The sequence below is a fragment of the Echinops telfairi genome, unplaced genomic scaffold (genome assembly GCF_000313985.2).
Source record: "Echinops telfairi isolate 266 unplaced genomic scaffold, ASM31398v2 ScPeMD7_3;HRSCAF=10, whole genome shotgun sequence".
In the NCBI taxonomy this organism is placed as follows: domain Eukaryota; kingdom Metazoa; phylum Chordata; class Mammalia; order Afrosoricida; family Tenrecidae; genus Echinops; species Echinops telfairi.
The window spans coordinates 22572603-22597397 of NW_022103899.1; the positions used below are offsets into that span (position 1 = coordinate 22572603).

The window sequence follows — 24795 nt, forward strand, 5'->3', positions numbered from 1 at the left end:
CAGGATAGAGACAAACTACTAACTTGATATGGAGTAGCTCCATCCCCACATGGATCCCTCACATTGCCATTAAACAATAACATTATTTTCCTCAATGGGACACCTTCTTAGCTCCTGGCAACCACTAATCTGTTCTCCAGCTCTGTAACTTTGTTATTTCAGTAGTGCTATGTAAATTGAATCATACATAATTTGGGGGGGTTGGTTTCTTTTTACACTCAGCAAAATCCTCCGGAGAACTGCCCAGGTTGCTGTGCATATCAAGAATTCATTCCTTTTTATTGAATAATATTCCATGGTATGGATGTGTCACCGTTTATTTAACCATCCATCCACTGAAAGGCATCTGGTTATTGTCTAGGTTTGGGCTACTGAAAATAAAACTGCCACACACATTCATGGATAGGTTTCAGTGTGAACAAAAATGTTCAATTCTCTGGGATCAATATCCAGTTGTGAAATTCCTGGATCATAGGAAAACTGGATGTGTCCAGAAACGTTCAGACTGCTTTCTCGATTGGCTGTACGTTTGACATTGCCACCAGCAGTACACGAGGGGCTGCTTTCTCTGCGTCCTTGCAGGCATTTGATGCCGTCATTACTTTCTGTTTTGGTCATCAGGACAGCTGTGCCGTGACCTCTCACTGCGATTTCAGTTTCCATTGGCTAACGATGAATCTCTTCGCGTGCATATCTGCCATCTGTGTGTCCTCTACAATGATAGACAGAGGCAAGTGTTTTTAATTTTGATGAATTTCAATTTATCAAACGTTTTTCCTTCCTTTTCTCCCCTGCGTGTCCATACTATTTGCCTATGCTTAGAGCCTGACTCTTTTCTCCAATGTCCAACATTAATTTTGTGATTCATTTTGATATTCTGTTTATCTAAGATGTGAGATTTTACACCAAAACCATTTGCTGAAAAGGCTCCTTTTCCTTTATTGACTTGCTTCATTATCTATGTAACCCTCGGTCTGGGTTCTCTAGTCTGCTCCCTTGAACGAGTTTTATCTCTCTCTGCCAATACTGCATACTGTGCTGTTCCTATATCGAGTGTTATATATAAGTTTCCATACCATTTGTTTGGTTGAAGGTGGTGTTGAATTTTTCTGTGTTCTTCTTGAGTTTCTGCCTACCTGTCCTGCCAATGACCTGACAGAGAAGTACTTCAGTCTCCAACAATAATTGTGTATTTATCTATTTCTAATGTCAGTTCTGTCAGTTTTTGCTACATGTTTTTTCAGCTCTGTTGTTTAGTGCACAGATATTTAGAATCTTCCTAGTGGATGAACCTTTTTATCATCATACAATGTCCCTCTTAGCTTCTAGTAATTTTCTTTGCTCTGAAGTTTACCTTATCTGATTTTAACATAGATTTTAACACAGGATTTAACATGGATTTTTTAGGCTAATATTTATATAACAAATTATTTGTCTTTTCAACATTCTTCACATGTACAATTGATATTAGCTACTGTTTCTATGTTGTTCATCCATTATCAAGATTTCCAAGTTAATTTCTTTAATGTTTACATGATATGTATTGTCCCCATCATTCTACTCCTTTAACCTACCTCTATGGTTCTGAAGGTGGGGCTATGGTGTGGGCTGCTAGCCCCAAGGCCTGTCGCTCAAGGTCACCAGCCACTCAGTCGGAATAATGTGGCTGTCTGATCCTGCAATGATTTACAATCTCAGAAATCCTAGATAGAGAGGGTTGCTATGAGTCAGAATCAACTCCAGGGCACTGGGCTTTGGTTTATACTTTTACATGACTGAAATGCGTTTCTTATAGCCTCATGTTTTCGAAATCCTCTCTTCTAGTTTTGCCCTTGAAATAGTGTGTTCATTGAGACCATACATACTGTCTTGATGGATGATAGTTTTTCACTTGCAGTTTGCTTATTTTCATTTCTATTTTCTTTTATACTGACTTCCTGTGTACTATGTAAAAATCCTTAAAGAATTCCATTTTAATTAATTGAAAGTGTCTTTTACTTTATCTTTGTATAGCTTTTTAAGTGATGGTTGTAGTGCTACATTATATGTGCCTATAAGTTAACCCAGTTTACTGAGGCTGTCATCTCACCAGTTTGAGTAAAGTGTAAAAATGGTGTCTTTTTACAGCCATTTGTCACTTTCTATTTATGTAATGCATGGTCTTAATTATCTGCCCTCACATATACTTAATATTTTGCTTCAACTGTCAAACATAATTTATAAACGGGAGAAGGAAAGCCCCTAGTTTTTCTTCACCTCCAACAACCACCACAACAAAAATCTCTTAACACTTTAGTTACAAACAAAACGTCATATCCGTAATTAATATGCCGATTCCACTCTTTTGTGTTGCGAAGTGCTGTCAGGTCAGTTCTGGCTCATAGCAAGCCTCTGTACAACAGAACCAGCACTGCCCCGTCCTGGGCCATCTTCACAGTTGTTCCATGTCTGCATCTACTGTTCCAGCTGCTGGGTCAATCCAGCCAGTCTTTCTCTTCTTCACTGCCCCGCTACTTCACGGGGCATGATGTTCTTCTCCAGGCCTGGTCTCTCCTGATAGCATGTCCAGAATACATCAGAGGAACTCTTGCCATCCTTGTTTCAATGGCATTCTGGGTACACTTCTTTCAAGACAGATTGGCTAGTTCTTTTGGGAATCCACGGTACTGTCAATATTCTTCTCCAGCACCGTCATCCAACTGCATCGATTTTTCTTCAGTCCATTATTCAATGTCCAACTTTCATAGGCATATGAGGTGAATGAAAACACTATACCTTGGGTCAGTAGTAGCATAGTCCTCAAAGTAATATATTTTGTTTTTCAGCACCGTAAAGAGGTCTTGTGCAGATTTACTCAATGCAATGCATTGTTTGATCTCTTGACTGCTCTTTCTATGAGCATTGATCATGGACCCAAGCAAGATGAAATCCTTGACAAGTTCCATCTTTTTTCCATTTATCATGGTGTTGCCTATTGGTCCAGTTATGAGGACTCTGGTTTTCTTGACAGTAAGTTGTAATCCATATGGAAGGTGGCAACTCCTGATCTTCAACAGCAAGTGCTTCAAGCCATCCTCACTTTCAACAAGCACGGTGTGTCATCTGCATATTGAAGGTTGTGAATAAGCCTTTCAAACCTGATGCCCATTCTTCTTTATATAGTCCAGCTTCTGTGATTATTTGCTCATTATACAGATTATATAAATATGGTGACAGGATACAACCCTGATGCATACTTTTCCTGATTTTAAACCATGCAGTATTCCCTTATTCTGTTTACATAGCTGCCTCTTGATCAATGTACAAGTTCCACATGAGCCCACTGAAGTGTTCTGGAATTCCCATACATCTCAAGGCAATCCATTGTGTGTTAAGATCCGCACAGCTGAATGATTTCGTATAGTCAATAAACATCTTTTGGTATTCTCTTTTCAGTCCAGATATAGTTGACATCAGCAATGAAATCCTTTGTTCGATTTCCAGTTCTGAATTTGGCCCGAACCTCTGGCAGCTCCCTGTCAATGTACTGCTGCAACTGTTGCTGAATGATCTTCAGCAAAATTCTACTTGCCTGTCATATCAATGATACTGGTTTGCAATTTGAACATTCTGTTGGGTCACCTTTATTTGGAATGTGTACCCATATGGATCTCTTTCAGTCGTTGGCCAACTGGCTGTCTTCCAAATTTCCTGGCATAGATAAGTGAGTGCTTCCAAGGCTTCATTAGCTGGTTGAAATATTTCAGTTGGTATTTTGTCAATTCCTGAAGTCTTGCTTTTAACTATTGCCTTCAGTGCAGCTTGGACTTCTGCCTTCAGTATCATGGTTCTTGATTATATGCTACCTCTTGACACAGTTGAATGTTGTATGCCACTGTAATGATCATATTCCAGTGAAATGATCACAAACTGTGCAGGCTATTTAATATTGAAGAGGTTTGTTTCTGTCTCTAACCCTAAGGGCTACAGTGGGAAAAGGGACAAGGCTGACTTCTCTGTTCTTCAACCCCAGGCTTCTCCTCCTGCTCTGGCTAACTCTGCCTCCTGTAGGCATGAAGGTAGCATGGGAAAGGAGTCACACAAATAGGGGCAAGAACAGTATAATTGACTTGTCTCCTTTGGCAGGAATTTCCCAAGACTGGTCCAGATGTTTTAAGACTCTCCCTAGTAGCTCAGTGGGTAACACATTAGGCTGCTAACCACAAGGGTAGCTGTTCAAGACCACCAGACAGTCCAAGGAAGAAAGATGAGGCTTTCTTACTCTAGCAAAGAGCTACAATCTCTGAAACCCACAGGGGCAGTGCTAGTCTGTCCTAAAGGGTCCCTCTGAGGCAGACTTGACTTGATGGCAGTGAGTTTTATTTTGGGTTCCTGTATACTTACTTAGCTTTTCCAGCAAGCCTTACTCCATCACTCAGGCCTCTCACCTGCAGCTTACAAACCTCCCTCCAGCTTGGAGACCCTTGGTCGTCAGAGACTTGTTTGGGCCTAGGGTTCAAGTTTTCTAGGTTTGCACACACTTGTCTCTCCACCCCTCCAGGAAGTCCTCTAGAGTACGGGGGATTCTTAGAGCCACATGTGAGCATGGGGAAACATGCCCTTTGGACCCTCATTGGGGTGGGGGCAGGGTTAATTCTCAAACACAGCCCTCTTTTCATTGAACTGCTTGGCAAGCAAACACTAGTCAGAGCCGCTGAGTTTTTACATTTATATATCAGTCCACCATTTCTCCGAAATTGCATGGGCCACACATGAGTTATCCAAACAGGCTCATTGAAGTATATCTTATTAGGCTTTGAGTTATGAGGTGGGGGGTGGGGGGGGCGTGGGAGTGAGTTACATAGCAGAGCTGTCACTAAACAAATCACCCCTCTGATGCTCCTCCTAGAGTATGACCTTGAAAATGAGTAAGGGGATCTCACTTTGCAATGTGGGGCAATGACTCCATTGTCCTGGGCCATCAATTGCAGGTGATCCTGAAATTGTTTGATTTCAACATCCTGTGGAATGGTTCCATCATCAAATGCCAAATGCTTCTCTGGTCAAGTAAAAACAATTTCTTCTAGCATGTTACCAGTAAGTAAGTAGAGCATTTTATCACAGTATATTGTCTCTTTCACGGGTCTAAATATTGACTCGCATCCAAATTGTGACTCAAACGTTGTGGACTTATATTTACATTTGAAGCACTGCCAGTGGCATCAGGATAGCTCTTCCCATCCCTCCACCCCCTCTCTTAATGAAAGTTCCCTTAAGAATTCATGTTCCTACTCAGTATTGAATTAAACAGAAGAAGAAACAAGGCCAGCATTGTTGAGATTTCTAGAGAATGCTGCCCACTGGAAGCCTGCCCGCCGGGAGGTCATGTACATGCCCACATCCATCTCTTAGCAGCACCTCTGGAGACGCAAAATGGTCGTCAGAGACTTGTTTGGGCCTAGGGTTCAAGTTTGCTAGGTTTGCACACACTTGTCCTCAGATGACCCACTGGGAGCTCTCTGGATTTCAACTCGTCTTCTTCTTTCTTAGCATAATTCGACCATGTCCTGTAAGTAAATCTTATATATACATGAATATTTATTCAAAGCCAGATGGTAACGGTTTTCTTAAAGTCCTGTGAGAAACACAAGAATCAACCCAAAACATTGACTATTTTATTTGAAAGCAGCATCATTTCAGCATTCAGTTGCCCAAATACGGTTCCCTTCATTCTGTGTACAGAGAATCCCGGGGACTCCTAGAGCATTCGTGCAGGACCATTTGCCATCCCCCAGCTACTCTCACAGCTGAGGTTCAAGTTCAGTCCTAGCAGCGAAAGGGGATGCAGCCAAATTCCAAATGACTTGGCACGGCAAAATCTGGACTGCAGTTAATCAGAGGCCTAGAATTTTTAAACAATCTTCCTACATTTCTGTAGGCACACTCTGTAATTACATTGGCACATACAGTTTCCATTTAAATAGCAAAGCCACCAGGATCTTTGTATTTCCAAATAAAACTTTAATATTACTAAAGAAAAACATCAGCCAGTATGTTCCAAATAGAGGCAGGGTTTTCCTCTTCAGAGTCACTAAAAACATATTTCCGAAACATAATCCAGAGAGAGGGAAAGGGAGGCTTTGAGCTCTCCTTTGCCAATTCTTCCTCCTCTGTTCTGACCTCTGTTTTATTCTGGCACAAGACGCTTTCTTGGCCAAGTCTTCCAAGTTCTGCTTTGATATTTTAAACACAATTGAATAGGACTGATTGGAACACTGTGCGCACCTTGGGGGCAGATTTTTGCTTGCATTTAGGATACTTACATCTTTGATCAAGACCAGCAAGAACTCTGGACTGAGTGGGTAGACCTGGCGGAATTCTGAAACTTGATGATCAAAATTGAGTTTCCTAGGGTTTCCAGGTCTTTGCTTAGAGATATAACTCAATATAAGTTTGTATAAAGGAAGTAGAGTAAAAATAACAAGTCATTTCTGTTCCTATTTTATTATAGCAGAAAGAGTGCACACAATGTAAGGTTTACAGATTCCAAGTTTATGATTACAGACTAGAGCCACAAACCATGCACACCAAGTAAGCATAGAGCAAGTTAAATGTCAGAGTCAAATAAAGTATTCATCAAAATTAATGGTACATACTTAATGATATGCATAATCATAGTAATTGCTTAACTAGATGGGAGGAAGTTCCAAAGACAAACTCAGCTACATAGAGCAACTGGCTCCATCCTATTTAAGCTTCCAAAGGGCCAAGTCCTAGGCCTGTTAGGGAAGGTCTAAAGGCCTCAAACATGCATCCCCTCTATAGCCCCTCCACAGGCCAGAGATATAAATTAGGGGATACGAAGAGAAGAGAGGTCTCTCTTTACAATCCCCAATTACAGGCTCACGCTTGCTACACAGAGCTGCCGGGTGTCCCCTTTTTCATTGGCACACTGCTAGCACCTGGCACAGGCAGACCCACAGGGGCAGCTCTGTCCTGTTCCGAGGGTCACCAGGGGTAGGAGTTGACCTGATCTCCTCTCGCATCTGCTTGGAGTTGGACAAACGGCAGCGGGCATAAGAGGCCTGCAACAGCTTAGCTCTTTGATGGCACTTCTAGGAGCTGCTCCGGGAATGGCCATTGGTTTTGTTTGGATGGTGAGCGAGGAGGACATCGGAACGTTCAGCGCCTTCTTTGGGTCTTTGTTTGGTGTGGCTTATGCCCAGGGAAAATTTAGGAGCATTCCAGTGGGAATACACGGAGCTTTCAATCTAACCATAAGCATTCTGGAACAGGAGAGGGGGGTTTCCATCACATCTGTTATAAATGACCCACTGGCATTCTTTCTCAAAGAGCAAATAATGTGCCATTCCTATCAGTTGATAGTGCTAATCTGGTTCCTTTCAACTGATAGGACAAATAAAGTTCACACTACCTCCTCTAGCTGCTTGTAAATGCTTCATACTTTCCATGAGTTATAATCGCTTTGTAAATCGTACAGGACAGGTAATGATCTAATCAGATGGGTAATTTTGTTATCAGTCAGAATTTATGAAACCTTCTTGTAGAAAGAAAGCCTTTTGTTGGCGGGTAACTGAAATGATGGATCAAAATGGCTTCCTTAAAATTAAAAGTAATATGTAATATATCATTTACATATAAAGAAGGTATTATATGGACAATTATTGTCATAATTACTACACTATGGGATTCAAGATCACTAATTAAAGTTTTTAAAAACAATACAATGCAATTACAAACTTATAAGCAAAGCTTATCTATCCATTTATGATACATGGTTTTCATAGAGAAACTAATTAAAGGTGGCCATATGTTAAGTACATATTGAAAGGCAGGCTCCTAATAGTTACCACAGTGAGCCCTTAGCCTGGTACTGATGACTCCCTAAACAGAATGACGCTCTTACTAATAGGTCTACACCAACTTCCATGGCAGTGCCAGTGCTGGTACAGAAATGACATTGCCTTCTATCTAAGCCAATTCCTACCAAGCCTTTACTCTGTTTTAAACTCTAAGGTGGCAGTGGGAGGAGGGGAGAGCTTTTACCGACATACAAGGTCAGGGTGATATGGCAAAGTAGATATTTTATTTGACACCAAGAATCCTGACTTGGGGTTCCATTTCTTCCATTGAGCAGACAAATTATTTTGGCTAAGTCCACAGATTCTTTGAACTCTTGGACACTCCTCCCATTAAAAGGTGGAAACTACTTCAACTCCCTGGAGGCGGGGGGAGCTGTATTTTCTACAGGCATGTTTTAACACATGCAGCAGAAGTGACGGCAGGTCTTCCGAAGCTCAGTCATAAAAGGCGATATGGGATTCCCCCCCCCTCCCCCTCCCAGATACCTCTGGATCCCTAAACACCATGCAAGACATCCAGCTACTCCAGAACTGTCATGTTGAAAAGACCATGAGAGGAGCCCACACAGATCAGACAGCAAGGCCCACTAACCCTCAGCTGGTCAAGACTTCCAGCTCCGGAGACAGCCTGTGAGTGAGGTGGGCAGAGGTCACCCAGCCCCTGAAACCCTGACCCAGACGGCTCTGGGAAGCCACTCTGGAGTTCCTGATCCACACAAGTAGTGAAAGGTAACTTTCGTTGCTGTAGTTTACTAAGCTTTAGGGTGATTTTTTTAAAATGCAGTCACAGGAACTATGATGGACTGTCAACTCCAGGGTGGGGGCAGGGGAGACCACAGGCTCTAACAAGGCAGTCTTTAGCATGGATGGGAAGAATTCACCAAGCACTAGGCAGAGGCTAGAAGAACCAGATGGCTATGGTCCCTGTCTGCTGGCATCAGGGCTATACAAGAAGGTCTTTGATGGAGGAGGAGAAAGATGCTGCTGCTGTTGGGAGCCATCGAGTTGTCGGTCCTGACCCAAAACTACTGCAGGAGTGTCCTGCGCCTCCCGCACAATGGTCCCTGGCCCTGAGCCCACTGGGGCAGCCACTGTGCCAGGTCATCTTCTTGTTGCGAGCCTTCCTATTTTCACTGCCTCGCTATTTACCAAGCATGCTATTTCCCCAGGGACTGGAGCAAGAGTAGAACAGAATTAAAGATCATGAAACCAAATGTACTGAGCTGACGGACATGATGGAAACCCCCTGGGACCCGCGGGCCACCTTTAAACCTGGAACTGAAGTCCCGCTTGGGACACAAGGCGAAAGGTGAACAGTAACACTTGTGAGGTGTGTGCTTCTCTTAAAAAGGGTTAATTATTCGAAGATGGGGTGAGTTCAGTTCCAGACCTGAAGGGGACTAAGGGTCATGGGGTCTCAGGGTGGGGGTGGGGTCCCACGAGCCCCTTTTAGCCTGGTCTCTTTCATGCCTGGGAGTTCTGTTCCACATGGTCTCGCATGCTACCTAGGACCTTCGAATGGGGTCCCTCTCAGAGCAGGAGGTGGTCGTAGCCAGGTACCACCTGGATTCAGGTTTGTGGATGCTGATATTTGCATGAGCCTTTGGTCCCACACAGGACTGACGGCTTCCACGTGTCTTGTTTTTTATAAAAATGTGTATACATTTTTAAATAGACAACTAATTTGCTCTGTAAACTTTCTCCCAACCCACAATAAAACGTTAAAAACAAAAAGAATGGAACAATTGACAAAAGAATGCAGCAAAACAAAGCACCTCCTGAAAAATCAGCTCTTTATTTCTAAACTGGGTGGCCTTCATGAGAATTCCCCACATTTGGGGTTAAAAGAAATAGGGGCATAAGGACGCTCAATGGGCCCATTTGAAGCCAGCGGCACAGCCAAAGGTAAAGAAAACAGCTGGGGACCTGGTCAGGTATTTCTAAAGAGACAGTGAGCACCACCGCGCACTGCCATTCTGCCTCACATCTTTCTCAAGAGGCTGTGCAGTCAATGCAGTTCAACTGCTTCCCCAGACACACCTTTGAATGACTCTTAAAAGGAGAACTACTCCTCGTAAAGCTACGACAAAAAGAGTTGGAGTCCGGCCAGACATCGGGCTTTGTGGACCAGAGAAGTGTAAACTGGGAATACCTAGTGTATCCTGGGATATCTGAACCAAAAATGATGCTCAGCATATGGCAAACAATGGCCTCTAGGCAAGATCCAGCCATGAATTCTTCATTCTGTACCACCCAGCCCTGCTTGCCACTCCTTACTCAGGGTTATCAAAACAGGACATTTCATTTAACAAGCTCTCGTTTCTAGTTCTAGCGCTTAGCTTCGTTTGGATCCCTGGAGATCAACAACCGTGGGCATGCATCCCCACCTATCCTCAATCACCTATGGTGACTAACAGCATCTCAGGTTAAACACAGCATGTATTTTCTATCCCCCCCAATATTTCCACTTCACCATTTACTTTACCTTCCTGGGACCCGTGGGCATTTGAGCATGTGTCCCATCTACTGGGCAGTTTCAAACTCTAAAACCCAGATGTTTCTTGACTACTACAAATTTCAAAGTGTTGGTGGTTTGGAAATTTAAGTAAATTTTGCCATCTGTGCCCTTTTAAATTACATATACAATGTTACAAGGTATTTTACAATCCATTTACCTTCAGCTGCCTCAGAAAAGGAAGTCTTCCTTGTTGATACCAGTGTGGTGTGGCATTATTAAACACTACCTATGAGGCTAAGTCGGCATGGACTGGACAGCCATGAGGGTTTTTCAATGCCGTGAGGGTAAGAGGTTACCGGTTGGGCTGCTGACAGCAAGGGCAGCAGTTAGAAATCACCAGCCGCTCCCCGTGAGAAAGAGGTGGCTTCTGTTTCCATAAAGATTTTCCAGGTTGGAATTGGACATCCCTTACAGAAGGGTTGCGGGAGGAGATGAACCACTCAGGGCGCAGTATAGCAGTGATGAAACACACAACTTTCCTCTAGTTCTTTAATGCTTCCTTCCCGCCCCCATCATGATCCCGATTCTACCTTACAAATCTGACTAGACCAGAGCATGTACATGGTACAGATAAGAGCTGGGAACACAGGGAATCCAGGAGAGATAAACCCCTCGGAGCCAATAATGAGAGTAGCCATACCACGAGAGTAAAGGGAAGGTAGGGGAGACTGGGGGAACCAATCATAATGATCTACACATAACCCCCTCCCTGGGGGATGGACAACAGAAAAGTGGGTCAAGGGAGACATTGGACAGTGTAAAACATGAAAAATTAATAATTCATAAATTATCAAGGGTTCATGAAGGAGGGAGGGGAGGGGTGGGAGGGGAGAAAAATGAGAAGCTGATACCAAAGGCTCAAGTAGAAAGAACATGTTTTTAAAATGATGGCAACAAATGTACAAATGTGTTTGACACAATGGATGTATGTATGGATTGTGATAAAATGATTAAAAAAGAAAAAGAAAAGAGAGAGACGATTTGCCAGTTCGGAAACCCACAGGAGCATTTCTACCCTGCCAAAAAGGTCACTGTGAGCAGGAAGGGGTTTGATGGCATTGAGATATACCAGGCTAAGTATTTCACATGTATATCTGGACATTACTATAGAAAAATTATTAACTGATCTCCATCTTGCAGGTGGGAAAACTGTGCCTTAGCGTAAGTAAGGGGACAAAGCTAGGACCCTAACATAAGACAGTTTGGTTCTGTGCCACTATAATCATCACTAATTTCATAGAAAATGCTATACCCCCGAAACCTAACTATCTAAAGCAATTAGAGACCCAGTAGGGGATGAACAGCAAGCCAATATCAGTGCCCACATTACCATGACAAACCCATAGGCAAACAAGTGGCGTAACGCCATGAAACACAGTTACTGAATATTAGAATATGATGTGTCCCTGAGCTATGTGGTGTATCTTAACAATCTTTAATACAAATGTTTAGACATGGGGCTAACATCCCAACTCAAGTTAATGTGAAAGGGTCAATTGTCAGTGCTGAAATTAGGATGGATAGAAATAGGAGAAATAAGAGAGCTATATGTTATAAAGTGAAGCAATGTAATTGCTCAACACAGAATATTTTCAAGGAGATTTCTAGTGGTGACTTAATTAATTAGGCTGTGAGAGCATTTGCTGAGATGTTAAGACCAGTAATTTCAGCTGTGATGTGTGCATGTGTGTGTTCAAAAAAGCAAACCACTCACCAACTCCAGACACGGTCTGTGGCCATGGGCAGCAGCATAATGTATGCTATTGTACCCTTCCTTGTCCCGGAGAGATGGGTCTGCATCGTTCTGAAGCAGAAATTCTAAACATCTACAAATAGAAAGACAGAATGTTATGTAGAAGACGCCTCTAGGCCAAAAGGAATAATTAAAGTAGAGTGCTTTATGAATTTCAATATTTCTTTGGAAATACTATAGCAATGAACTTTCATAAGCAGTATATTTATTCACATAGGCTTTACTTCAGCATAAAATGGGCATTCTAGAATTCAGGACATGCCTGAACAGGGCAAATAAAGTCCCTGCCCCCCGTATTGGGGCATAGCACCTGTCTGGCAGCAGGATTATTGAATAATAAGTTGTTCAAAAGACAATGATCTAGTTTTTAATATTTTCTGCTTTCTTTTCAATTAGGCTTTTTATTGTTTTACGTTATTAGTGTTAGTTTCTGCACATGAAATACAGAATGTCAATAGTGGCAGTGACTGGAGTAATGGTTCCTTGAAGGTTATGAGAGAGGAGTTGGGGGTAAATGGAGAGCTAGTAAGAAGTACAAAGATGAAGAAAATGTGATACAACCCTTCACGTGATTGGACTATTGAACTGTATGACATGTGAATTATAGGCCAATAAAATTGTTTTAAAAAACCCTTTCTGAGTAGTAGTTTTCCTGAAAAATCCACAGCCATTGGAAAGGTTAAAGAGAATTAAATTATTATTTTGAAACACTTTAGAACATTAGTATTATATCTATGTTAATAGAACATGCTTGCCAAACTGATCCATTTCATACCCAAATAAAAATTTTAGGGTTAAAAATTGGCATATATACCCATTTATATATACAAAAAAAAAATCTTCCAACAAAAGAAAAATCTATAGTTTAATCAAAAACCTTTAAATGACATTTACCTATCTTCTGGTAACTATAAAAGAATAAATCACTCGCACTGATGAAACACACAACCTTCCTCTAGTTCAGTGGTTCTCAAGCTTCCTAATGCCGTGACCCTTTCATACAGTTCCTCATGTTGTAGTGACCCCCAACCATAAAATTATTTTTGTTGCTACTTCATAACTGTCATTTTGCTATTGTTATGAATTAGGCAACCCGTGAAAGGGTTGTTCGACCCCCAAAGGGGTCACGACCCACAGGTTGAGAACTGTTGCTGTAGTTCTTTAATGCTTCCCCCCACACCCTCCCCACTCTCATGACCCCAACTCTATCTTACAAATCTGCTAGACCAGAACATGTACACTGGTACAGATAAGAGCTCGCAACACAGGGAATCCAGGACAGATCAACCCTCAGGACCAATAGGGGGAGCAGCGACACTAAGAGGGCAAAGGGTGGGGGGCGGAGTAAGTGGGAACCGATCACTATGATGGACTGCCCCCATCCCAGGGGGACAGACAGCAGAAAAGTGGGTGAAATGAGACAGCGGTCAATGTAAGACATGAAAAAAATACTTTCAAGGGGATATGGGGGAGGGAGGGGGGAAAATGAGGAGCGGATGCCAGGGGCTCAAGTGGAAAGAAAATGTTTTGGAAAAGATGATGACAACATATGTACGGAAGTGTTTGACACAATGGATATACGTACGGATCGTGATAAGAGCTGTAAGAGCCCCCAATAAAATGAAGTAAAAAACTGAATAAAAACCAAAAAATGGTGAAAGAATACAAAAAATACATAAATAAACCCCTCCTTCTTATTGGGTGCTTTTTGGGTCCATTCCAGCGCCCAGGCCCAGCACCCGTTTGCACAACAGGATGGAACTGTCCACGGCACCGGCCTCACAGTCGCTGGCTTGAGCGAGCCCACTATCGCCGTCATTGTGCCAATCGGTCTTATGGCGTCTCTTCTTCTCTGGCTCATTCTCTACTCAGCCTGATGCTCTCCTCTAGGAACTGGTCTCTCTCGGTAACGTGTCCACAGTACATGGGATGAGGTCTGGCCATCCTCAATTCTCAAGAGCTTTCCGGCTGTAATTCCCCCAAGACACAACCATTTGCTACGCTGGCAGTCCATGGTGTTGGCAATCGTCTTCACCAATACCATAACTCTTTTTTAAATTTTTTGTTATGAGTTGGGTGAGGCTTTACAGGGTCCATCGGTTTTCCACTTAAACAATCAGACATGGTTCGTGTCTTGATTTCAATGCATCTAGCCTCACTTATCCTACGTCATCCCTGGGTTTTCTGTTTCCACTCTTCCTTTCCCAACCCTTCTGCACTGTGTCCCTGGGTAAATGCAGCCCTTTTAGTTAAAAAAAAAATCTGAATCATTAATTATGCTAAGATGTACATATCACTCTAGTATTACTGTTCCACCTTATAGACCTGCCTATTGTTTGGCTGATAATTGAGGCACTGGAGTGAGTTCAGGTCCAGACTTGAAGAGCAGCGAAGGGGTTCTACCAGTAAGCCTGGTCGTTTTTATGGTTTTGAGGTTTGTTCTCTATTTTTCTCCCCTCTATTCAGGGCCTTCTAGGGTGGTCCCTTTCAGGACAGTTGGGTGAGGTAGCTGGCACCATGTGTATTTTTTCTGGTCTCAGGTCGTACAGGCTGATATTCATAGCCATTAGATTGTTTCCACGTGTTTTTCATTTTATTCATTCTTTCCTCCAGGCAGGGAGAGACCATTAGTTGTACTTTAGATGGCCACTCACAAGCTTTAAAAACCCCAGTTGCTACTCCCCAAAGTGGGGTGTAAAAACTTGTCTTTGGGTTCTGTTATGTCAGTTGGCCTTGTTGTCTCTTGAGATTTTGGTCCAGAGTCCCCAAGTCCATCAGGGTGTTTGATTGTTTGATTATATCTAAGAAGTGTCCATTCTTTCACCCCCAGTATGTTCCACCACATTCAGGGATATATTTGCAGCACAGATAAATACACATGTAGAAATATGCCCTGTGAAGCCTAGATATTCATGGGTGTATCCCACACACATTCAGCCTGTATGTCTATCCATGTATCTTTTCATAGATCATTGTTATTGCAGGATTGGTGACACCATAATTCAAATGCATCAATGTTTCCTCGGTCTCCATTATTAATTCTTCAGCTTCTACATGTGTATGGGAAGACTGAATATACTGTGGCTTGTCAAGTGCACCTTGGTCCTGATGGTGATCTTTGCTTCTGAACTCTTGAAAGAGGTCTTTTGCAGCTGATTTGCCCATTGCTATACATCGTTTGATTTCCTAACTTTTGACTGTTACTTCCATGGGTAAATCACTCATAGAGATAATGAAAACAGATACTTTAGTTTCCAGAAATACTGATGAAAGTCAAAATGTTAAACCAAATAGCTCTCTGTCCCATAATTCATGCATAAAATGTTCCATAGTAAATCGAGCTGTTACTGGAAGCCTGTTATGCTGTCTCTGGCGATTTGCACTTATAAGGAAGTCTTTTTTCTTTAATCTCGATTATTAAATGCTCATGGACAGGATCCCAAGTGTGACTCAATTCCAACCAAATCCATCCTTTAAATAAATCATTCAACAGGAATAGTGTTGTAGGGACACACTGCCAACTTCTCAACAAATTGGTTCTAAAAGTTGATAACTAGGTCTTGTGGAATTACAACCACTGTAACTGTCCCTAAAGAGTATAATAGCTGAACTGTACAATCAATAAGGAGCCCTGATGGTGATGTGAATTAGGCATTGGGTCGCTGCGATGGCAGTTCAAACCCACCAGCTACACCATGGAGAAAAGATGAGGCTGTCTGCTCTTATAAAAGTTGACAGCCTCAGACATTTCATAGAGGTTACCACGAATTGAAATCAACTCAATGGCCGTGGGTGTCACCTGGTTTCCTACTACCAGCAGTGCGGTTAGAAATAACCACCAAACTCAAACTAAACCAATTACCAATGAGTCGACTCCAACTCCTGGAGTAGAACTCCCCTCTGTGTGTATTTCCAGGACTAGGTCTTTATGGAAACAGATGACCATGGAGCTGCTGATAGGCTTGAACTGCTGACCTTTCAGGTAGCTACTGAGGGTTTTACCCACTGTGCCACCAGGGCTCCAGGAAACAGCAGTACTAAGCAGTTTTAAGAGTCTCTACATTGTTTCTAAGGGAAAATGGAGTTCATGTTTTAACTGAGAAGACCCATCTGCTCTTGTTCCAGGGCCCTAACTAGCCATCTGGCACCTACGTTGTAAACTGCCAGAAGTGCATTGGGTCAGGGGGACGCGTGGAGGAGCCGGAAGCCTTTCTTCGCATGCAAGTGCTCTCAGACTCAAAGCAAGCTCGCAGTTCTGCTGCAGAAGGGATCATCTGTTGAGATGGCTTACATTTTTATATTCTTTTCATTTTCTTCTTTTAAATGTGGGTATATTACAGGGAAACCTTGGTGATTCTGCTTTCTGCACAACTGAGGTTCCTAGCCCCACACTGGCCATGTCCCATAACCAGGCCAGAAGCACCCTCTCTAACTCACCCCTCCCACAGGTTGGGCACAGGAAAAGCCCAGTGGGAGGTCGGAAGAGCCTGGACTGGACAGGGAGCATTTGGGTCATGGAAGGAAAACACTTCCTGCAACAAGTGTAGACAGTGCCTGGGTGCAAACAGCATGGTTTCAGGAGGAGTGATGGCACCCGGGTGGGCGGAAACTCATGGTGTCATCCCCTCCCCATTCGTAGGCCTCCTCCCACATCAGAACCCTTAGCTATGCTTACTGTCCGCTTCGATCATGGAGTAATATGTGATAAATAGAGTTGTAAACTGCTTAAATCTAATTCCTTCTTGATTCTATGACCATGGACCACAAAACTCTTTTGTGAAAACTTTCTACATGGGATATGTGATTAGTAACTAAGTGCAATTCCTATTAAAAAAATTCTTATCCCTCTTCTAGTTCCTGCTTCATTCCAAAAAAGTGATTGATCTAAGTTCACAAACAACTAATGACTATAATATTTAAGCAAGACACCAGAAAATTTGACAAGACCAGCAATTACAACAACACTGGCGGCAACAAAGACCATAGCAATGAGTGCTGTCAGTGTGTGGAGACAAACCAGTGTGATTCAAGCATCTTCACAAGGCGCAGTGCTGACAGCTCTGACTGGTACAAGTAAGAAGGTTCAGAGAGTCAATCAGCATAGTGTTTTAGCTTTGCAGGGGTGGGGGTGGGTGGGGAATCTCAGCTGTGAATAAAGCATGAAAAATGTTTTGTTGTTAGATCTAAGTACAGGAAAATTTTTATTTAAAAAATAATAAATTTCTGCTGAAACTACACAATTTTTTTTTAAGTTTTAGAATTTTATTGAATGCCCTTTATCTGGATGAGAAATTTCTGATGTTTTTGTTTGTTTGTTTTTATTACTAAATCATTATATTGGGGCTCTTACAGCTCTTATAAAAATCCATACGTCAATTGTATCAAATACATCTGGTCGTATGTTGCCATCATCATTTTCAAAACATTTCATTCTCCTTGAGCCCTTGGTATCAGCTACTTTTTGTTCCCACCCTCCATCCTCGTGGACCCCTGGTATAAATTAGTATCACTTTCATATCTTATACTGTCCACTGTCTCCCTTCACTCATGTTTCTGTTGTTTGTCTCCCTGGGGGGGTGGGGTTATATACTGATCATTCTACTTGGTTCCCCATTGTTCCCCTCCCCCCAAATTCCCCCTACACTTACGGTATCGCTACTCCCATTATTGTTCCTGAGGGGATTATCTGTCCTGGATTCTGTGTGTCAAGACCTCTTATCTGTACCAGTGTACGTGTTCCGGTCTAGTGGATTTGTAAGGTAGAACTGGGGTCATGATAGTGGGGAGGAAAAAGCACTAAAGAACTAGAGGAATGTTGTGTGGTCCCTAGGTGCTATGCTGCACCTTGGCTGTCTTGTTCTTTCCTTGTGACCCTTCTGTGAGGGAATGTCCAATTGTCTACAGATGGGCATTGGGTCTCCACTCTGACCCCCATCATTTGCATCAATATATTTGTTTGGGGTCTTCTGATGCCTGATACCTGATCCTGTCAACATCTCGTGATCACACAGGCTGGTTGCACATTTTTTAAAAAAGAAATTGACCTCCCTCTGATCATGCCACTGTTGTGCCTCACCTGACAGTCCCCTAGTGATGCCACAGGCAAACAATGTAAGCATGCGTTGCTAAAAGAAACGGTAGAAGTTGGAGCCCAACCAACTGCACCTTGGAAGGAAGGCCTGGCAATCACTTCTGAAACACAGCCCGTGATTGAATGCCCTTTGGAGCAGGCTTCTACTCTGAAACACAGCCCGTGATTGAATGCCCTTTGGAGCAGGCTTCTACTCTGAAACACAGGGGTCACCGTGAACTGGCATCGTCTTGATGGCAACTGGTTTGCTTGGTAACTGGACAAAAGAGTGAACTAGTTAAAGAGGGGTAGGCAAGCTCTTAGAGAATTGGGTACCACAAGGACAGGGCACCAAGCATGGGCACCAGTTTGTTCATGTTCTTAACTTTTCAACAGTTACTGAACATTAGCTTTGTGCCAACCACCGCACTGGACAGTGTGTGCGTCTCACTGTGACTTGGAGTACAGGGGGCACTCAAGGAGGATAAGGCATTAGATCGGTCCAATGCATCAGCTCCCGAGAGGACGGCCATTACTCCAGCCCCATCTCAGCAGTAGCTAGGTCTCATCGGAAGCCAGGGAGAAGCACACGGGGTGAGGCAGGGTGGGAGCAGGGGACGACTAGGAAGTTGATGATAGGGGAGCGGAATACAAATGGTGCAATTCACATGGAAATCTCAACACTTTTATTTATGCTGTTGTTTACTGTCAAGTCAATTCTAATTAATTCATAGTGACCCTATATGGCACATAGGACTACTCCAGAGGGTTTCCTGGGCTGTCATTGTTATGGGTGCAGAGCTGTTGGGAGGGTACAAATATCTGCATTCTGGTTAAACCCAATGTGACTCCCTTTATTTATTCCCACCCACTACCATTGAGTCAATACCCACTCACAGCTACACTACAGAATAGAGCAGGCCTGCTCCACGGAGCTACTAAGGCTATAAATCTTGATGAGAGCAGCACGGCATCATTTCTCTCCCACGGAGCAGCGGGTGAGTTCAAACAGCCAACCTTACAGTTAGCGGTCTGTGGCAGTTACATAATCTGTTGTCAATTTCAGACTATCAAGCGCGAAGGGGTGGAGTTTAGCCTGTCAATCAGATCGCAGCTTGATGACCTCATTTGGAAGTGCTAAGGAGATAAATAGCTCTCTGGAGGCGGGATACACATTCACTCCCTGGAAAACATTCCACATGGAGCTACTGGAGCTGCAGGAGCCACACAGAGACCCCTGCCAGCACTGACATGCTTACACTGCCACTGGATCCACAAGTCTTTCCACCCACTGGCCTGTGATCTTCCTGTATTCGGCATATGTCTCGTGAGTCTGAAGAGGAATTTATAGATTGGTATTGGACATGACTACTATCAGACTTACGCACTTGATCTGGACTGGACTGGGATGTTTTCTTAATGTGCAATTGCTCTTTATATAAGTTCTTTCCTATACTCATGTGAGCGTCTCCCTGAATTTGTTCCTCTAGTCCACCTGGACTAACACACAGTCTAAATGCTTAATCTGTTGTGCCACCAGGGATCTTTTATTTCGACTCAAAAAACAAGCCCACAAGTTGACTCTGACTCATAGCAAACCTATATATAGAGTTTCTAAGATTATAAGTCTTTGGGGGAGCAGTTTGCTTCTTTTTTTTCCTACAGAGCAGCTGGTGGGTTTGAATTGCTGACCTTGCAGCTACCAACCTAATACTTAACTCACTATACCACCTGGTCTCCTATCCTTAATTTTAAAAGTATATTTTTAAGCTCTTTAATCATGACATTTTTGACAGTTTTATTGGCAGTTAATCCACATAGCATATAATGCAATAGTTCAATCATATCAAGATGTTATATAATCATTACCACAATCAATTTTAGAATACTTTCTTACCCTCTCCCCCATGGTTAAATCGCTTTTAAAGTGAGTTGTGTAATCACCATCAGTTTTAGTGCTCCCTCCCCCCTCCCACATTCCTATCCTTTATTTATAACCAAAGGGGAGGGGGACCTACAGCCATCAAGTCCATTGTGACACATAGCAATCCTTTGGGACAGAGTGGAACTGCCTGGGGGGCGGGGTGGGGTGGGGTTATGAAGTGGTCAAAGATTTTATGGGAGCAGAAAGCCTCATTTTTCTCCTGCAGGGTGGCCGGTGAGTTTGAACTGGTGGCCTTGGGGTTAGCATCCCAATGCATAGCCCACTGTGTCACCAGGGTTCTTTTATAAGAGTTGTTAAATGGTTTGCTCCAGGTCATGAAAGACTAGCCTATAAAATGACTACATCCCTTCAGGCACAAGATGCACGGCACAAACAGAAATGGTATTTAAGAAACTTGGTCCTAAAATCCACTGGCCAAACACAGTGGTGGTTGCAGCAAAGCAGGCAATTTCAGAAAGAGCTGCCGATGTGAAAACCAATCAAACCAAATGATGTCTTACAAGGATAGTCTCTTCTTAATTCAACATTGCTACCTAAAAATTCCAAGCGAAACCCCACGAGAGCCGGCGGGCCGCGTGGTGCCTCAGGGAGCAGACAGCCGTCAGAAATGACCCCTGGTCCTTCCACTGAGGAGACACTTACAGTGCAGCAGCCTTTTCCTTCCGTTCCCTGGCTTGCTCAAGTTCTTCTGAATTTTCATGGGTGTTTCCTAAGATGGTCTTACTTCTCAGCATATGGGATAGAAAAGAGATGCAATTAATTTTTTTTAAATGACACTGTTGTTCATGGTTTGGGTGCAATTTATATCCCAATTATTTTCACCCCAACCCCAAAATGAAATAAAATAAACACTCTTGATTTTCATCCAGGGTTGGCATGGTTTTCGCCAAGGTCATCCAGTAAATCTATTCCAAAGGAATCTAATTAGGGGTCTGACTCTACTAAAGGTAGGCAAGACTGATCCATCAATCTGCTCATCTTTCCATAAAGATCCTACACAAGACTGATCCATCAATCTGCCCATCTTTCCATAAAGACCCTACACTACCAGGGAAAAATGGGAACACCCTTGCGCACACTTGCCCAACTCCCACCACGGTCCTAGCAGCATCCCCGAGATGAGGTTCCAATAACCCCTCATCTGCCAAGGCTAGGCTCCCAAGCCAAGAATCCCTTGCAGCTCTTTGCAAATGCAGTATGCTTACTCTCCTCCTTCTCCCACTTCATCCCAAGGGAATAGCCCAGGGCCTGTCACACGGCAAACACATAACCAACATGGCTACGGCCTTCTGAGACGTACACCTGACTGGGTGGTGGTATAGAAACAGGAAGAGAAAAACAAGCAGTCTTTTTTCAAATGATGGATCATAATCCATGGCTGAATTTTGAAATCAATTTAGTGGGCTGCAATCGACCATCCTGTAGTATTGTTTTGAAACATCACACATCCTGAGATGTTTCATAAAATTTTCCTTTCAGTGTTACACACTCATCCGTAACACACCTAAGTGTCAGTACATAAGACAGATTTCTTGCTGTGGGTCGCCATCTAAAACGCTTAAAAACCAGAGCTGCCGTGTGGGATGAGCGGTTAGCACTGACCCAGACTCAATTCGGAGGCACAGGGCAGAGAATAAATCAATGGCTCTCGAAAGGGGGTCATCAAAGAGTATTCCCACAACGGAGGCCGTCACCCTTCAGCCTGGGAGAAGAATCTCACAAACAATGAGCACTTCTCACCAGGTTTCCTCCCTGAACTGGCTCACTTTGTTCTGTTTTCCTTTTTAGCCACCTGGAGTTCAAATACTTCCAGAGACATCGACTTCCTCCCTCCCCGCTGCGCCCGGGGTTCTGAGCAGCAGCGCCTTCGTTTACACGCGCAGATACTGCATCGAAGGCTGGGAGCCTGTGCAGAGGAGGGTAGGGTCGGCTTGTGGTGTATGGATTAACACATGGAAGTTTGGCAGCACACGAAGCACTGAAGTGGTGATAACGAAAACTTCGGGGAGTGTCGAAACGAATTACAACAGACTTGAACAAACTGAAAACCAGGGCTTGATGGTCCTACTTGGCATTCCACCCACAAAACAGAGAAGTAATTGTGCAGTGACATGTAATAATCAGAGAGGGAGAGACGGACGGGAACTGGGGGGTTAGAGATGAGGCAATCCGACTCCCTTGGCTCTGGGTGAAAGAGAATCTTCTTATCACTTTCCATGAGGTAGTAGGAAAAGAATCTGGAGCCCCTCTCCCAGCCCCCCGCCCGACCCCCGGGGAAGCCTGAGCAGGCTGCACTTACTTTCTATCCATGTCTGACGCAGCAGCATAGTGCAAAGCTGTCCGACCCCAGTCGTCCGTTTCATTAACATTGGCCCCTGTGGTCACTAATGTCTCGATACAGTGGAAATGACAATTCGCAGCTGCATAGTGCAGAGGGGTCCTGGAAAACAAACAGCCGTTGATTATTCTTTCAGTCTGAAAAACAGACGCACCACAGTCCTACGGTCCACGGCTCTTCTGCTCTGAGAGGGCAAGTGCCTTTCGGAGCTGGAGCCACACTGGGAACTGTGGCAACAAGGTCATCTACTCTCAGATACAGCCGTCTGCTCCACTCCTGGTGCCCATCCTGGTTCAGGCCTCCACCAAGGCTGACGTGGACCACTGCAAGCGCATCTCTTGTTGCCTCCTTTGCTCGAATCAATTTCCAGTTAATACAAATAGCACATTGGGGTTTCTAACATACCCACCCAAACCAAGCCCACTGCTGATGTGTCGGTTCTATTTCGTGGCAATCCTACAAGGCACAGAACTGCCCCACTGGGTTGCCAAGGCTGAAATCTCTATGGAAGGAAGCTGCCAAATCTTTCTCTCCCAGGGTTGGGGGTGGGCTCAAGCCAGGGACAATTCGGTTAGCAACTGAGCGCTTTAACCAATATGCCACAAGGGCTCATTTCCTAAGGCACAGTCCCTGAACAAAGCCTTGATTCCTTTGGAATTAAAGACCTCCTCCAGCTGTTCCCAATCATTTAAAAGCACTCTCCCCAGATGTACCCGATGACCACAGCCTGACTCTCTGAGGTTTCCCAGTTAAGTCCACACTTCTTGCCCCTTTGCCATACTGCTTGCTCCCCCCACAGTGCACTTTCCTGACCATGAAAATGCAACTCATTTTAAGTTTTGAAGGTCCTTCCTCCTGAGGTTGTGCAGCTCTTTCCTAGGTCTCTTCTGGGCTCATGGTCACACACTCCAGGACCGGTGATCTGTCTCATCTTCCCCACTGCACCAGACACCCGCTCCCAGCGGACAGACAAACCCAACCAAACTCACTGCCATCCATGCCGACTCACAGGGACCCTGTGAGACAGGGTGGAACTGCCCCTGTGGGTTTCAGACACGATCATTCTTTACGGGGGTAGATCCTGCAGGCAGCAGCCCAACGTGGAACCAAGACACCACCGGGACTTCCTGGGAGGCCTGGGATACAGGGGAGCGGGATACAGGGGAGTGGGAGAACACGTGGGCAGAATCGCAAGTCTGGTCTGGGCACATCTGCAGGTTGGTCAAACCGTGTCCCCTCTCTGGGTCTGGGGTTCCTCCTCCTCGTTTTACTAAGGACACCTGTGGGTGGCTCTCCTCTGAGGCCTCTCGGAGGTCTCCATCTCCCTGGAATTGTATAAATCGTTTCTGTGGCCAAGCCTTTCACCTGAGGGAGTTAATAGACACTCCCTTCCTCAGGACTCCCACCTCAGACTGACTGAGAGAAAGCAAGTGAATAATACTCAGAACACACGAGAACCTTGGAAAGGGGAGGCATGGGAAAAAAACCAAAGGCAATTTGCTTTATATCCCTGATTTTTAAGTTCTCACCTATGTTAGTTTTTTCCTGGTGTGCCTAACCAATATTCAGGGTCAGCACTCACCCAATGGCAACATTTATTTACTCAAGTATTTTTGAATACATAAACAGTCACGCTAAAAATAAAGGCACTTTATTTCAAGAATCATTCATTTCTCACTTCTCAAGTATATATTTTATAGTCAATTTATGGGCTCTATTATTAGTTGCTTTTGCCCTCTTTAGTCCAGAAGGAGGAAATTATAACTACCTATTGCACTGCTGGGACTTTAGTTAATTGGACTGGAAATTTTTAGGTGTCAACCATAAGACAGGGCCCAGAGGGAAAGAGACCTGTCCTTATCCTCAGAAGAATCGAGGTCACACGGGGAGAGGGAAATCGAGAGAGCCCTAGAACTGCCAGTGGTGAGCGTCGCAGTATCAGAATGGGTGTCGGGGAAGCAGAGACACACAGTCCCCACCACAGTGTGAGGGGAAATTGGACAGGCATCTGGAAGAGCAGTAGTGAGTACTAATTGCCTTAAGTCACTAGGAGAAGAAACCTCTGGGAATGCCAGAAATCTAGCGTGTCAGTAGATAGGAGGATTGGAGAATACTATGAGGTAAAACATAGAAAAACAGGATTAAAAGATAATGAAAAGTTTCCATGAGCCTTTTTGAAGTTCCCTAGTCTCTATGCACACGTATAAGTACACACGTGCCAGTTAGTCTCGTGTCTTATTCAACTATGCAGAGGATCAATAAGGTAAGAAAAGAATCTATGGCCCATCCCAATAGACAAAGGGGCTACT

At 43.8% G+C, this 24795-nt stretch overlaps 1 protein-coding gene across 2 annotated transcripts in view; it reads right to left on the reverse strand.

Moving 5' to 3' along the window:
• Positions 1-24795, reverse strand: part of ANKRD44 (ankyrin repeat domain 44) — a 225414-nt gene that overhangs the window by 77087 nt on the left and 123532 nt on the right. For both annotated transcript variants that reach the window (XM_045294783.1, XM_045294779.1), the window contains exons 13-15: positions 22448-22588; positions 20791-20871; positions 12095-12206 (exon numbers count right to left, since the gene is read on the reverse strand). In XM_045294783.1, the coding sequence (XP_045150718.1) occupies positions 12095-12206; positions 20791-20871; positions 22448-22588 (334 nt within the window). The remainder of the gene's footprint in view (positions 1-12094; positions 12207-20790; positions 20872-22447; positions 22589-24795) is intronic.